Below are 16,237 nucleotides of genomic sequence, written 5' to 3' on the forward strand. Positions count from 1 at the left end.
ACAAGCAGACACAACTATTTAAAATAGCTTTCCTTTATCAAAATGCTGACATACAGCTAGGAAAAGTTGCATATAGTCTCTAAAAGTACAAAGGAAAAATGTGACTGTTTCCCAGTATTCATACAAGACATAAACCATGATGATGATAATGATACTCTTTTCTTAAAAGATACTCTCAGTATCTTTCACTGCATTTACTTTTTGACCAATGTTTCTTAATTTGGGAAGTGAACAAAAGAGTGTAGCCAAAGATATTGTGTGCAATTAATTTAATAGCACTGTAGAATTGCAAATCCACTCCTTCAGAACATGAGTAATCAATATATTTCCTGAACCAAGGAGAAATCTATGAGCTCCCGTAAAACAAAATCTTCCACAGAAGCAAGTTTAAAAGGAGAACACTTTACATATTTAAGACTGTTGTTGTTAAAGATCTGTTTCAGTAAATGGAAAAAAAAGAGAAGCTAGTATTATGGTCATAAAATAAAAAGTATTTCTTTACAACAACTATAGCAACCATTCCCTGAGAATTAAGAATCAGCAACAACTTTTTCTGTTACAATGCAGAAATGTTACAGCACGTTCCCTCCATTCAAAGATCAAGCAGGAAGATTAAAGGCCACAATTTTTATTTACTCTGTGCATCTTCTGGATCCACTCGTTTTTCAAGAGAATTAAATCCAGACACAGCAACCCTCAGCACTGACACTAATCAGGATATGAGGGGAGAGAAGGTAGTTTAGAAAAGGTTTAATCCACATGTTGAGTGTGTGTGGTCAGAATTCCTGCCCCTGCTGTGCTAGGTTTTCTCCATTTGACCTTCCATTGATAGGCTATGGCAGCATTTAGAATGTCCCTCTCCCTCAATCCTTCTCCCCAGAAACATGCATATAAAATACATACTCCCACCAAAATGTTCCACTCACTCAGACAAGTAAGTGGCAATCTAAGCAGAAAAAAAGAGATAAAGCAGAAGGGTGGAGTAACTATTAAAGTTGAAATAATCAATTTTAATGCCTAAAATTAGATTTTATGGTCCACGATATTGCTGAAAGCTGTATGCAGCACAGCTTTATCGTTGCATCATTCCTCAGCACACATAATTAAAGCACAGTAAATATATGGAATTTGGTGCAGCACACTGTCACAAAAAAAACAAAAATCAAAAAAACCCAAAAAACCTACTTCTTCATTCAGCTTGAGAAGATGGCATTCTGGAGTCAGTTTGCAGTGGCCCAGAAAAATCTTAGATCCTACCAGGTTCCAGATTCTCATGTTGCAGAAGAGGGTTTCTTAGTCTTGCCCTAACACCAAATCAATACAAGCTCATCTCCCTGTGGCTACATGCTCCAAAACAGCACAATCAGTCTTTCCTTGCAACTTGCAGGTCTTAGCTCTTCTGAATTCTTTCACTTCTTCAAAGCATCCAGTAGATCTGGCAGTGTCTGCTGTTGCTTGATATACGAGTGGTACAGCCCAGAAATGCACAGCAATTCATTAACAGAAGACTATGAAAGCCTGACCAGAGATCTGCAAAGACCTGATCTGCAGTCTTTTGATGGTAAAGCTTGTTGATATGGAGTAACAGCAGAAGGGAGACAGCTTTAAGGTAAAATAAAAAAAAGAAAACAAAACACCCAAATCAAAAACCCCAACCCCAAACCCCAAAAGCTAGCAGGAAACCAAGAGAGAAGCCTCACGCAGCTGGATCCCGAAAGAGTATTCAAAGGAGACTGGAGAGGCATAAAACCTGAACATCTCTACTTGCCCCAGAAAAACTCAGATAAAAATACCAGCATGTGGGCTGAGGAGTCAAAGTACTCAACATACCCATAACATGTTTGGCTTATTCTTCTAAGTGCAATAGCTTGCCCACGCTGGATCTGCTTGCTATGCTTATACCATGCAGTTACACTGCACGTATGTAGGTTCAACTGGTCTGGACATCAGCTTTCACTTTGGCCAGGCTGTCAGAGCTCCAGAAACACTGAATATATGGCCACATTCCTCTTCTACCTCTTGGAAAAACTTTCTAAGTGAAAACAGAAGACAAGTCCAATAGGAGAGCTGGTTGCCTGATCTCTAAATCCTGAGGATTGTGATGCAATTGGTGTTGTCTGTATTTCATTTTTTCCTAAGTGTTTTCTCTAATATCAGACTATCTTTCTACATGACTTCATCAACTGTTTTACTCAAGGACATCTAACTGAAAAAACATATTAAACTAATCTTTATTATCTTTGTGAAGTGGCAATCAAAATGGTCAAATGAATCAGCTGGCTATAAAGTATGACATTTACTGTCTATCAAGAGTATTCGTCATATTGCACAAGAACATAATGCAAAGTGAGTCACAGCAAAACATATACATATAAATGCATCCAAGTGGTACAAACCTCAGTTGACTTTACAGTACTTTACAGTGAAAAGATGCTTTTTTCCTCTTCTTTTCTACAGCGACATTATCTCAAAATACACTGCCAGTTACTTTTACTCTTTGTAAGGATCAAGAGGATTCAGGCTTCTGCTCTCATTAGCCAGACAGATCACAAAACTGTGTTGGTGATCCTGCTCTACAGACACCAGCTCGTATCTGCTATGGTAACTCTTCAGCCATTCAGTAGCTGTTGAACGTTTTACTGGTACAGTAAACCAAGCCCTAAAATCTCCACGTGCTTAAGTGCATAACATTCTGTTCAGACAGAGTTTTACCTAAACAGAGACACTAAGATTAGTGACACAGTTGACAATTCAGCACAAGTCTGGTCATGGGGGAAGAGAGAAAGGTTCCTGGTGGGTCCAATCCACTTTTTCTCTAGACAGGAACTGCCAGACACGATGGAGTATAGATCTTGACTAGTTCATCCCAAGCACAGTCCACCACCTACAAAGCAAACAAAATCTATTTAGATCCTTTATATGTGTCATCTCCACAAAACCAGAAGGAACTTACAAGAAATTAATGCATATTGTGGAGTTAATGCTGATTTACAATTCTTCAAAATTATATAATAATGCAATTGGGTTTGGTTTTTAAAGCTTTGTCTTAACTTTACTGAGATGCATAAAAATTAAGAATCTCCTATTTTTCATACTCTCCATGAGGAAAGCGGGGAACCTTTGGGCCTCAAGTGATTGGTCCAAATAGTCTCAAGAATATAACTGAGAATGAAATGAAGGACACACAAAAGTCCAGACCTTGTGGTGTTTCTTCTCTTTGCAGGGTCTCAGGACCCTTTATGACGATAGTTAAACACTTAATGACCAAATCTGAACGACTTTCTTATATTTCCAGGTATGGGAAATTCTTATACACCTTTTCCTAATGGAGAGCTGAGGAATGGAAAAAGAAATTGACCAAAATGATGGAGAAGTTTCTTGAAGAATTAAGCCAGAACTTCAGTTTCACACAGATAAGCTGTGAGATGACTGTATTGTCTTTTGTTGAGAAGAGAGACTGTCTATTTGCTGAGCGTTGAGAATCGGGGGTAGTGGTATTGCTTCAAGCAGTCCCTAGACCCCAACAGTCTGGTAAGAAGTGATGCCACTTCTGTCAGTGGCACCTTATAAACCCAGCAGCTGATTCCAATATAACTGAAACTTATTTGAATTGCAAGTCCCAAGTTCTATTCTAAATGCAGGCTTGAACCTAAAAATCACAAAACCAGAAGGTTAACCTAATTCTACAGTATTAAAAGATTTTCACAAATAAGATTTCACAGAAGGCAGCTACAGAAAGCTTTAGGTTTGAAAAGCATCTGATAATGCACTTTAGAGTCTGTAACACAGTGAAAGGGTTAACCACACTGACAATTACTCAAGTAGATGACCTGTAATATACATTCACAAAATATTGTGGGAGACAAGAACTAAGGCAAAGGGAAGAAGAAAGAGGAGAGCTAAAGAGAAAAAGCTGATGAGCCCCACAAACATATGCCAGTAAATCTGGCTGAATCCATCTTGCATTATCTTTATGTCCTTTCCAGTTGGGATCACAAAGGATACAGTATTGGATCCTCTGCACAACAAGCTTCCTTCTGCTGCAGACTGCAATTCCTGTTCTCTTCTAGAGCCAGAACGAACAGCTGCACACTAAAAATTTGGAAATCCAACTTCAATATTTGATTTCAGGCTATAATTAGCCCATTTTGTGTTTACTATACTGCGCTATTATTCATTTTTACTGCTTCCTTAGCTGCTTCTACTTAGTTATTTGAAGTGCTTTCCATATACATCTAAATGGATCAAAAAATCTCTTGACAATGTGTCTGCCTATTCATACAACATAATAGAGCTTTGTGTAATATAATGTTCTGCTGCATTGCAGTTCCCCAAATCATACCAAAAAGAAAATCTGAGTTCTCCACTAAACACTGTGTAGAAACTGGCAATCACATAAAAGCACAGGTTTTTTTAATACTCTCTACAGCTCTGGATCAGTATTTGTATTTCTACAGGCAACACTTTCCACTTTCATAAAACCCCAAGAAACAGAGATAACATTCAGAAAAAAATCCCATGGGAATTCCCACCTGTTATCAATGTAATTAGCATCCTTGAAGTAGCCTCTGAACAAATATAGTTACAGAACTGTTTAATCTAGCAACACTAAAAATAAACGGGATATTAAAAGGGAGTTTGAAAAGGATCACTTGCAGTAATTTGCCCAACTCATTGACTTAATGATGGTACATGAAAATGACAACATAACCAGCAAACAAAAGGAAACTAAAAGCTACAGCAAATAACAGTTTATCAAGTTCTCCTGTGCGGCAGGAAGTCTATAATGGAACACTGATACCAGAAACCTTGATGAGGACACACACGCAGAGAACCGCAAACAGATATGTATGGGAAACTGGGACACCACAGCACAGAACAGCATTACAAAATGCAGTAACATTTCCATTTCTCTGTAGTACTTTCTCCAAAATACAGCCAAGACTGTAAGAGAAAGGGGACGACTGTAAGTGAACAGCACAGCAGCTGGCATTAGCTGATGGACAGCTGCTACCTGCCCCTTTGCAGTATCTCATAGATTATCACTGCCCCAGATACAAATGACTAAAATGAACTCCGGCAGAAAGAGAAGTGCCTGTTCATGCAGCTACTGCATCAGTTTGCAAAATGTCTTCTCCTTTCATTTTGCCTTTTTTGTTACGACCTGTCCTATACAATGGTCTTAAGACCATTGTATGCCTTTCCCCATAAAAGGGGAACATAGGATATTGAAAATAAGCGTTTTAAAAGCATCTAGAAATATCAGTTCTCATGTGACATATGACCATTTTAAATATCCACTTTAAAGCACTTTAGCCATGTATTTTTTTAAGAAACAGAATGCTACTTAATTTAAATATTAAAATAGCAGCAGGAATTCCACTGGGATGAGGGCTGATCCAGCACACCACAATAAATAAATACGGCATAAAAAAAGCCACAAGTTCCTAAAGTTTTTGTTTTGATTAATAAAATGACATTACTAACAGGCAAAGACAATCCTGTGGAAGGATGAAGGACAAGGGAAAAGTCAAAACAGACTCGCATATTACTTGCATACTTGGTAAGAGTCCTCGCCATTAGGAACATGAAGGCATGGAGCTTTGTCTTTCTATGAAAATGTTCACTGTCTTGGGGCCAATTTTTACTCTCAGATTGAAACAAATCTCACTGGTTTCAGTATTAAGAGCGTACATGATTTAAACCTTTTTTCTTTTTTTTAAGCTGACTGCAAACAAGAGTAGAAGACAGTTTATTTCAGCTGCAAAGAACTATATAAATTATAATATCTTTATACTAATGAATATTTTGGACACCCATATGCCATGCAATTTCCATTATCATTTATGAATACTAAATTGTTCTTCTAACTATAGAATAAAATTCTACTATAACAACTTTCAAGTATCAGAAATTGCAGGGAAAAGGAGAATAACTAGAACTTAACTGTAAAACAGGAAAATTCTACCTCACGCTGACTGGTAAATCACATCAAGAAATAATGTAAATATGAAAAGCATACTAAACCTGGTGATTTTAAGTATGCCTAAAGCTACATGGGACAGAGGCAGTCTAACAAAATTATATTTACTACTTGTCTCTAATGCTTTTATTGTAGTAGCAAAGTTACAGTACTAGTATATATGCTAAGGGTACTGTACTGTTATCACTGCAGAATAATTATCATGCCAAGTTATCTGCCGGTAGAGATTTAAGCAAGTCTATTTGAAGCACATAAAATGGAGATTACTGTATTTCCTTTCAAGTAAAGCCAAAGAGCAAGCAAACAAAAAAATGCAGTCATCACAGAAAGCCGATTGCTTGACTAGAAATTCCTATTTTAACTCAAATGAAACAGCTATCCTGTATTTTATTGAAGTGTTTATCCTTGTCTCAGAGTATAACAATGTTTCCCACCAATTGATTTAATATTGATATCCATCCATTTATCAAAGCCATTTCCATTGACTCACTAACTGATTTACTCCTCTGACAGGCCCTCTGTTTCTTATTCATCACAATCATCTTGCTTTGCTATAGACTGAGACTTTGCCAGCACCCAAGGGCAATCTGTTCGGTCTAGTACAATTACCTGCATGACATTCTGCCTCTTTACTGTTCAGAAGGAAGCAAGAGAAAGCTCCCAAGTCAACAGCTAACTTTTTTTTTTCAATATTTGAAGGTGTAATAACCCCCCAAGCCCTAACCAAGATTAAACACATTCAAAAGAATAACTAAAAACTTTGAGTTCAGTAGTTCCTTTATGAAGGGGATTAATCAGAAAATACAGCCCTCTCTAGATTAGTAGTTCCAGAAGTATCTTGGTGCCATTCACCTTCCAGAGTGCTCATAATAAATCACTGGATAATACGCAAAATGTGTCTGAGAGAGACCTACTCTCCTCCACCCCATCCCACTTTCAAATAAAACTAATTAAGACCTGTATTTTTTTCTGTAGAAGAGACAACAGGAAAAGTATTCAGTTCTTCTCCCCCATTAATGTTGGTGTTTCCCTTCCTCTTGTAGTTTCTTATCTTCTGTGTCATTTCATACAGAATTTAATGGTATATCTATATCATTCTTAGGTATTTTTGAGGGGTCCCGAGCATTCTTTGTGTGTGGGCTGGAGATTAAGTGGAGATAAAGCAAGCTATTAGGTTTGCTACTCATCAAATTACTTTCACAGGTGATCATTAAAACTGATTAGTTAAGCGCATAATGGATCACATACGAGTTTTAAACGCATTGAATACCTATCCAAACCACTTGTATGGCCTTTTGTTTGGTCAACAGTTGTGGGGCTGAACTGCACACAATGACTACCTTTACAAGAGAGTGAAAGTGATGACAGTTTGTAAATAAACACTTTTTTATTTTCAATGTGCGATAACACCATTTTTAAATTTACTTTTGAAAAAACACACATTGGTTTTATTATTTCCAGTAAAAACAAACCCTGGACCAGAAGTTCTTACTAAGATCTAGGTTCAAACTACAGTTATCAGAAACAGATGTTCCAAATACTGCTTAAAAAATGTGTTTCTTAAGGAGAGAAAAGATAAAAGACTCAAGGGGCATTATTCTTCAGATTGCAAAGATATCTCACAAAGAACTGATCTAAAGAACATGGAGCTGTCCCAGAATTTATTTTGTTGCTCTGACATGAGCAACAGGAAGACAACTTGGTAGTCATGCTACGTATTTCTATGAGTATGGATTTCATCAGTAAGATGCAAAGGAAATTGAGATACAAGTTGCAGGTTAGAGAGAAATCCTTGGGATCTCCACAAAATTTATAGCAATTAATTAAATTAATTAAATAATTAAAAAAAATTATAGCAATTCCTACTTTATAAAAAGGGGAAAGACATCTCCCCAGCCTTTCAAGAACTGTTTTTAATCAGTAAAGTAAATCATAAGCTCTGTAGAAGATACATTGGAACTGCAAAATGCCTTTCTGTGCTGATACTGACCTTGGTGACCCCAAATGCAGGCAACGTACATGCAGTGAAACTGTTTTCTAATGACCCTATTCAATTGTCAAATTCATCCTTAACTCAGAGTTAGGCTAAGTTATTTCCTTTTGGGATTTAATCACAGATAATCATAAACCAAATAATGTTTTCAGTAACAGCTGCAAAATCCTGTTGTCTTCCATTGAGTTTTACTAGTGCAATTCACTGGGAATTCTCAGATTTATTGATTGTGCAGAAAATAAAATTCACTACATTGACTAAAAGATGAGGCTCACTAAAGTAGGAAGTATTTTGTAGGCCACAATCAAATACAAAGCACAAGCAATGCATTTCTTGAGTAAGAAACTGCTGCCTCCCACCTCTTCCCAGTACTTCAGAATCAAAATTGAAGTGCATTTTCCATTCTGTACACTTGCAGCTTTTACAGAATTGTGATGCCTGACAGCAACCTTCCCAAACAGCTTAGTATGAGACTTCCTCTGATATTGGCAGAAAGTGACCATTAGTCATGAATTAGTTTTGACTTACACAATGAAAGTTTAATTTTAACAGTTTGGGAAAGATACAATAAGCACCAGGAAGAAATGTCACCTCCTTCCCTCCTCCAATTCTGCAAAGGAGTTCAAATTGGTTTAACATTTGCAGCTGGTTAACTTTGATCTTTCCATGCAATAATCCACTCTGAAATTAAGTAAGTAGGATCTCAAAGGATCACTAACTGTGTAACTTTAGTAGCATCCTGGAGAAGTACCATAAAATGAAGTACAGAGAGAGATATAATTACAGCAGTGTGATAGCCACAACAGCTGGGTGGAACCTATCAGTTCCTTGGCAATTAGGTGTAAAAGATAACAGCAAGTGATCAAAAGAAAAGAAGCAAAGGAAGTCTCTGTTTTTCTGTACACTTCCGCAAGATGTGACCACTTTTATGTGAAAGTCAACATTTCTGGGCCTGTTGAGGGTGTACAATTAATTTAAATTAACAGCAAAATACATAGCAAAACAGCATCACTAAAGACATCTGCATTTATATTTGGCTCTACTGGTTAAGCCATCCTCAGCAGCCCCTCTCCTGTCCACTCCCCTGCTTGCTGTGTTGGCATAGCTAATGCAGTATACTGCACAAGCTGAGCATATCTGTAAACTGTAAAAGCAGAATAAACCTGTAAATTGAAATTTGACAGATGATCAAAATTTTTTCCATAAAGATGGAAGAATTTAGAACTAGATTTCAGTTGTTTTCAGGGGATGCAGCTAAGTGTATACAGTTTGGCTATGACCTCCCTCCAACTAGTAAGAAATTACAGCTTTCTTAAAATGTTAATGTTAGTGATACTGATGCCTTAAGAAAACTCATGATACCGTCAGTACAGCAGCATTTCATGGGATCAACAGACTGATGCTACAAGGCAGGCACCTCTGCTCAGTTCTATCTGCCTCTGGCATGGCACAACATGCTGGTGATACCCCACAGCTTTAGGAAGAAGGTGGTAGAGGTTCAGGGAAGCTGGATCACAAAGACAGTGTAACACAGAGCATAAGACTGGTTTCATGGGTACTTGCACTGGTATTACCACTGTCTCTATATTATCTGGTATTGTGTGTGTGTATTGCTGTATTGCCCCTCACCATCTCCAAATGCAATACAGAATAACAGAGGCCAGGCCCTTTCTTGCACTGGATACATCCCAGAGCTCCAGGTGCTTTGAAGAAATAAGAGAAACCTGTTTTATGTGAACTAATCTACTTACACAAGGAGGTGCAGGCACATGGAGGGCTCAAGAAAACAAGTTTGTCTCCCAGACTATGTTGACACAAACAGCTATTTAGACAGCTAGCTACCCATTTGTAGTATAATTACTATCCAAACACACAAAACCACAGTAAAAGAGAATCGTAAATGATCAATATTCATGTTAGTTATTCTAAAACCTAGACTTTAACATGCATTCAGATAACAGACAATTTTGGACTAGAGAACTGACATTTGGTTTATCCTTATTTGGTACAGAACAGTTTCCAAAGTTTCCTCAGTATTGTTGAAGTCCTGTTCTAACTTGGCACGTCATAGATGTCTAATCTGCTCTTCATGTGTCAAGTGTTCTAAGCCACTACACTACTTGCCATCACTTCCATTGACAATCACATATCCTTGCAATTTAGGAATAACAGCATTGTTTGTAACATAAAAGTATAGAGAAATGGAAAGATTCCTCTTCTGTTTCCATTAGATACTTCATCACGGTCCTAGCAATAAGATAGAAAGCGTGGCTCAGTGAAAAACATTATTTTATACTTTCCATTGGCTGCTTTACAGAGATCAGAACAGACGTGAGGTGTAGGCTGAAAAAGGTCATCAAATAAAATTCAGACCTTCGTTTTTTCTTACATTTGTGTTGAGCAAAATACAGCTTTAGAACTACAACAGAAAGGGTTTGGTATTTTTTGTCCATCACTTAAAAGAAATTCATGGTACGTTTGTATTTTCTATTCTCTATATACTTATTAAAATAATTTCAGAATCAAGACAAGAAGTGGTGAATGTTCACAGTTATCTGTATTTTTCATCCATGTCATTGACGGATTGCCTAAAAGACATTTAAAATTAGTTCATGACTGCCATATAACATTCGACCCACAACAGAAGAAAAAGGCTGCTTTTAAATAAAGCTGCACAAATAATACCAAAATAAGTTACATTCATGCTTAGATGTTATAGGTAAGCACAGCAAAACCCCACTAAAAGCTAGGCTTAAAGGAGTATTATACTTTTAATTCATCAGAACATTCACAGATCACATACAGGGAAAGTAAGTATCAGAAGAAAAATAAGAAACCCAATGAGCTACAGAGTATAATTCCAGTATATGGTCTAGCATTATCAGCCCCTAGCGAGGAATGCCATATATCTGATTACCATTTTCATATTCTCTACATAACTATCTAGTGTATATGGAAAGGAGCAAACTTTAATTGTTTTTCTTATCCCAAAATTTTGGAAAGAACTAGCATGTCTGGTCTAAAAAATTGCATACTCTTCATACTGCTGACAGGGTAAATGGATTTGTTCAGTTCTGAATACTGTACACCATTACAAATTCAAAAGATATTTGGTGCTTAGGGTCTTGTCACTGTTCTTGTGTGTATCAAAGATACTTTGGCTGAAAGCTGGAGTTGGGAGTATTTTCTCCTAGGCAACCTGCCTTGCAAGCTCTCACATCAGCACTTGCCAATTTAACAGAGAAATGCCCCGAGTATCATGAGGGCCATTTCTGTTAACGCTTTGCATTGTAAAAGACACATTTTTTTCTATGCACCTGAATGTTTGTTTGTTAGCTGTCTGAAATGGCTGTGAACCTGACCCAACATTATGGTGGGAAAAAAACTCCAAACCGAGCAACAGTTGATTTTATTAAAATGCAAAGCTTTCAACAAACACTCACTTTATGTAGAGGCAGATACTCCAGAATCAATATCAGAATCTTACTTAAGCACAAAGGAGTTTTCTGTTTTATCTAAATACTACTTACCGTCACGACCTGGGACCCAATCCTTATGGCCACATCCCTCTCCCACATGCTGCCTCCCCTTACCAGGATACTGTACAAGCAGCAGCTTGCCTGCATGTACCTACTCTCTGTCTATGGATTCTGTTCAAAGCTTGAACAGTTCCACAGGAATGTCTTGCAATTCCTAGATCAGACCACAGCAACTATTTCAAACACTTTTGGAAAGTAGATGGCTTTTTTCCTTGACATGTAAAAGCTACTTTAAAAATGCTTAAGTTCATTGGACAAAGCCAAAGAAAGTATCGTCTGGCTAGACAACAAATATATCATTAAGAATGTAAGCAAAGGTTAATGACCAGAATGGTACTTAATTTGACTATAAATGAATAGCTTGTCCATTATGAATAAAATACAGTGCATGCATGGAGGAGGAGAAGCAGTTCAAATCTCGAGTCATAACTCCTTATAAAGCACACAATGAAAATCACAAATCATACAAATGCACGTAGAACAACAATGAATGGGGATCACTATCAGGTCTCGATAGAGAGAAGACATGAAGGAAGCTACACACTGGGATAAGCAACAGAAAATTCAAGCAAATAGTCTGTGTTGAATTGATCTAGAAGCTAGGGAAAGGTTGCAAGTGCTCATACCGGAAGCAACCATTCAGTAAGTGTTCATAGAATCACGGAACGGTTTGGGTTGGAAGGGACCTTAAAGATCATCTAGTTCCAACCCCCCACCATAGGCAGGGACACCTTCCACTAGACCAGGTCGCTCAAAGCCCCGTTCAGCCTGACCTTGAACACTTCCAGGGATGGGGCATCCACAACTTCTCTGCGCAACCCCTTCCAGTGCCTCACCACCCTCACAGTGAATTTCCTCCTTATAGCTAATTTAAACCTACCCTCTTTCAGCTTAAAGCCATTCCCCCTTGTCCTATCCCTACATACATGCCCTTGTGAAAGGTCCCTCCCCAGCTTTCCTGTAGCCCCCCTTTAGGCACTGGCAGGCTGCTATAAGGTCCCCCCAGAGCCTTCTCTTCTCCAGGCTGAACAACCCCAACTCTCTCAGCCTGTCTTCATAGGAGAGGGGCTACAGCCCTCTGATCATCTTTGCAGCCTTCCTCTGGACTGGCTCCAGCAGGTCCATGTCCTCCTTACACTGGGGTCCCCAGAGCTGGACGCAGCACTCCAGGTGGGGTCTCAGAAGAGTGGACTAGAGGGGGAGAATCGCCTCCCTTGGTCTGCTGGCCACACTCCTGTTGATGCAGCCCAGCATATGTTTGGCTTCCTGGGCTGCAAGCGCACGTTGCCAGGTCATGCTGAGCTTCTCACCAACCAACACCACCAAGTCCTTCTCCTCAGGGCTGCTCTCAATCCGTTTTCCACCCAGTCTGTAATTGTGCTTCGGATTGCCCTGACCCACTACTCATGTCATCAACAAAGACATTAAACAGCGCTGGTCTCAATAATAACCCCCGAGGAATGCCACTTGACACTCATCTCCACTTGGACATCAAGCCGTTGACTGCAACTCTTTGATGCGACCATCCAGAGAATTCCTTATCCACCAAGTGGTCCATCCATCACATCCATGTCTTTCCAGTTTAAAGACAAGGATGTTGTGCAGGACAGCGTCAGATATATTGCACAGGTCCAGATAGATGGTATCAGCTGCTCTTCCCTTATCCACCAACATACACTGTAACCCCGTCGTAGAAGGCCACCAAATTTGTCAGGACCGATTTGCCCTTAGTGAAGCCATGCTGGTTGTCACAAGTCACTTCCCTATTTTTGATGTGTCTTATTATAGTTTCCAGGAGGATCTACTTCATGATCTTGCTGGGCACAGAGGTAAGGTTGACTTGCCTGTAGTTCCCCAGGTCCTCCTTCTTTCCGTTTTTAAAAACAGAGGTTACATTTTCCCTGTGTTCTGTAGTTACAGTTTAATTCTATCAGAAGTTTTTCAATTTATTTTAAAAATCAGAATGTTTACAGTTTGCATTGCTGTGATATCCAACTTTCACAATACATTAAATCAACTCAGTAGAAAAAAACAGAGGAATATTATATCTGTTGCAGATGCCAAGCTTCTGTCTGGAAAGCACATTGGCATGCAGCGTGTATGGATATGCACCCCAGATTTACAGATTTTGTGCATTAAGTCCAACATTGGACTTGTAGAATTTCTGTGTGGAAAAAAATACTTGGATTCATGAATGCCCTAATGTAGATGGGTATGTACACCATTATTTTACTTTTTCCAACATACAAGTGTATGTGCAGCTGTTCGCTTTCCTTTCATTATCTATCATCAATGAGCAGTTACTTGTTCCAAGAAGGGTACTCCATACATTGCAGCTACAAAAGAATATCCACATAGCAGCAACTCCCAAGTTTGACAGGTAAATCATACCAAAAAAAAAAAAAAAAGTCATATCTAGCCAGTCAGTCAGAAACACCATCCACTGAGCCCCATTCTGTAACACACAGGATGCTTCGCAACGGATTTATGATCAAGATGTGATCACATCCTCAGTACAAAAGGAAGACAAATCTTACTGCCTCATTCAGATCCATGGCAAAACCCACACCAGCTTCATGGAAAGCTGAACTGGGCTCAGAGTCTGCAGTGATATAGCACAGTAAGGCCCCAATGTACTACACTATGCTTGCTGCTTCCTCTGGACCTAATTCAGCCAGAATTGTAGCTATGCACTCACCTGGGACAAAGTTTTAGTTCCCAGCAACTGGCCTTTAAGCTGTTCTTGCCCTGCCTTGATGAAAAATAACCTGAACCTTAAGAATTTTTTTTACAGCCTTACAAATTTCCCTATGTGGTTCACAGCATGGCCTCGTGAACAATTACCGCAGCACCTCTGAGGCAACAGAATGAAAGGAACAAGCAACCAGGCAGAAAACTCTTCAAGTTAGCATTTGGCTAGAATGGTTTCATATGCATTAAGCTAAGTATTTTGCCAAATGTACACCTTTCTCCTGTGTCTTTTATGAGTAGCAGAAATTATGATGGTCTTATTTGCTTTGTCCAATCAGAATTCCAATGCAGATGTTACAAGTCATTTTAATTTGGGGTAAAAAGATTATTTCACTGTGAATTAGAAAGGAATCTAGATGCAAATGATATCTGTGGCACTTTCAGTAGTGCACTAGTTATAGTTAACTTGGTGACAGTAATTTCTGTGTGAAAACCACAGGCTTTCTTGTTTTAAAGCAAATAATTACTTCAGTTTTTCTGCCTTTCTTGCCTGAAAAAACACTTCATACTACAAACAACAATCCTCTGTTTACAAACCAGAAATGATTGTAGCAACAGAAGCAGAGGAGAATCCTAGAACCACCAGAACATAAGTAAGTGTCCGTGATAAAACAGGTTCCATTCATTCCTGTCAACAGCTGAGGGGTTTAGAATTCTAACTACATATTAAGCCTCTTCTAGTACTCCAAATATTATAACAAACCAGGTCTAGGTATCATGTGTGACACTACCAATGTTTAACTTGGATATAGAAAGCTCTGTATCTCAGATCATTCTAGGCCCTTCTCTATTAACTCTTCCTTCTGAAACAAAACTACCTCATTTTCCCTGAGCTCACTGTGGCTTCCAGCTATCTGATTTTGCAATTCTGTCTGTCCTGCCCTCCTCTCCCACCCAATGCAAGTAACTGATTTATAAATAAAAATGGACATGAAGCGAGGTTTATTTAATAAGCATTCATCCAGACTCACTTCCAGAAGCTTTCTGCAATCTGGTGACTCTTATTCAGGATCTGAGTCCTGCAGTCCAGCCATGACCCCAATGGCTATAAATAGGCAAGTGAAAAGTAAATTCACCCCAGCCCTTACCTGACCACGGTTGTGAAGACTTAAATCCAGTCCACATGTAAATTCAGTATGATGCTCGACTGTTTCCAGCAAAGGGTTAGGCTTGGAAAAATCCCAGAATCTATAGAGAGAAGGAAGGAGGGAGGGAGGGAGAGAGAGAAGGGGATGGGGGGGTGGGGAATCAAACAAACCACAATTAAAGTAATTGAAAGGCCATTTCAAAAATATAATGCAAGATATTGACAAATCTGTTGCTGCCAGGGTATTTAAAAAAGCAAACTCATCCACTTAGGAAACATAACAAATCATATTCCTGCAAAGCCATCTGCTGATTTGCATAAATTAAACCCCACTGGGCAAAATGATCTTTGTCTCCTGTTGCAGAAACTGAGATCAAAGTTGGCACCAAAGAGCTGCCATTGGGACATTATTAAAACAGAACAAAATGTAGGCTAGAATACTCTTGTTATATTTCTTGATGGCTGAGGAATTTTATGCCTGAAAAACTTTAGCAAAATTTATATTTTTCTCTGGTTTTGGTATTGTTCACCACAAGGTCTTTATCTACTGCAAATTACACATCCATTTAGAGATACTGGTCATTCCCAGTCTCAAATTTGAGATTGTGTTCCTGTAGAATAGAATTTAATATTACAATTTAATAATAAATTTGTACTAAAAAGATCAGTTGCATTACATGGTTAATTCCACTAACTTATATTTCAAAAAGCAATTATTTTTTTGAGCCTTGTTGATATAAATGCTTAGAAAATAGACTTCTGAAGTGCTCTACTTCTCTCAGCTGCTGCACCATTAGATGCAATGTCCATCAATGCTGTTAACAGCAAGGATAAGAGAAGTATAAGGGAAGATGGGATGAAAGTACAGGTACAAGAAATCTCAG

General features: G+C 38.5%; 1 protein-coding gene across 3 annotated transcripts in view; it reads right to left on the bottom strand.

Moving 5' to 3' along the window:
- Positions 1-254: 254 nt before the first annotated feature.
- Positions 255-16,237, bottom strand: part of PEX7 (peroxisomal biogenesis factor 7) — a 50,443-nt gene continuing 34,460 nt past the window's right edge. The window contains exons 9-10 of one of the 3 annotated variants that reach the window (XM_056343628.1): positions 15,355-15,454; positions 255-2,884 (exon numbers count right to left, since the gene is read on the bottom strand). In XM_056343628.1, the coding sequence (XP_056199603.1) occupies positions 2,816-2,884; positions 15,355-15,454 (169 nt within the window). In that variant the 3' untranslated portion in view covers positions 255-2,815. The other 2 variants (XM_056343627.1, XM_056343626.1) reach the window with 2 other exon arrangements.

Source organism: Falco biarmicus, chromosome 6, assembly GCF_023638135.1.
Source record: "Falco biarmicus isolate bFalBia1 chromosome 6, bFalBia1.pri, whole genome shotgun sequence".
NCBI lineage: Eukaryota > Metazoa > Chordata > Aves > Falconiformes > Falconidae > Falco > Falco biarmicus.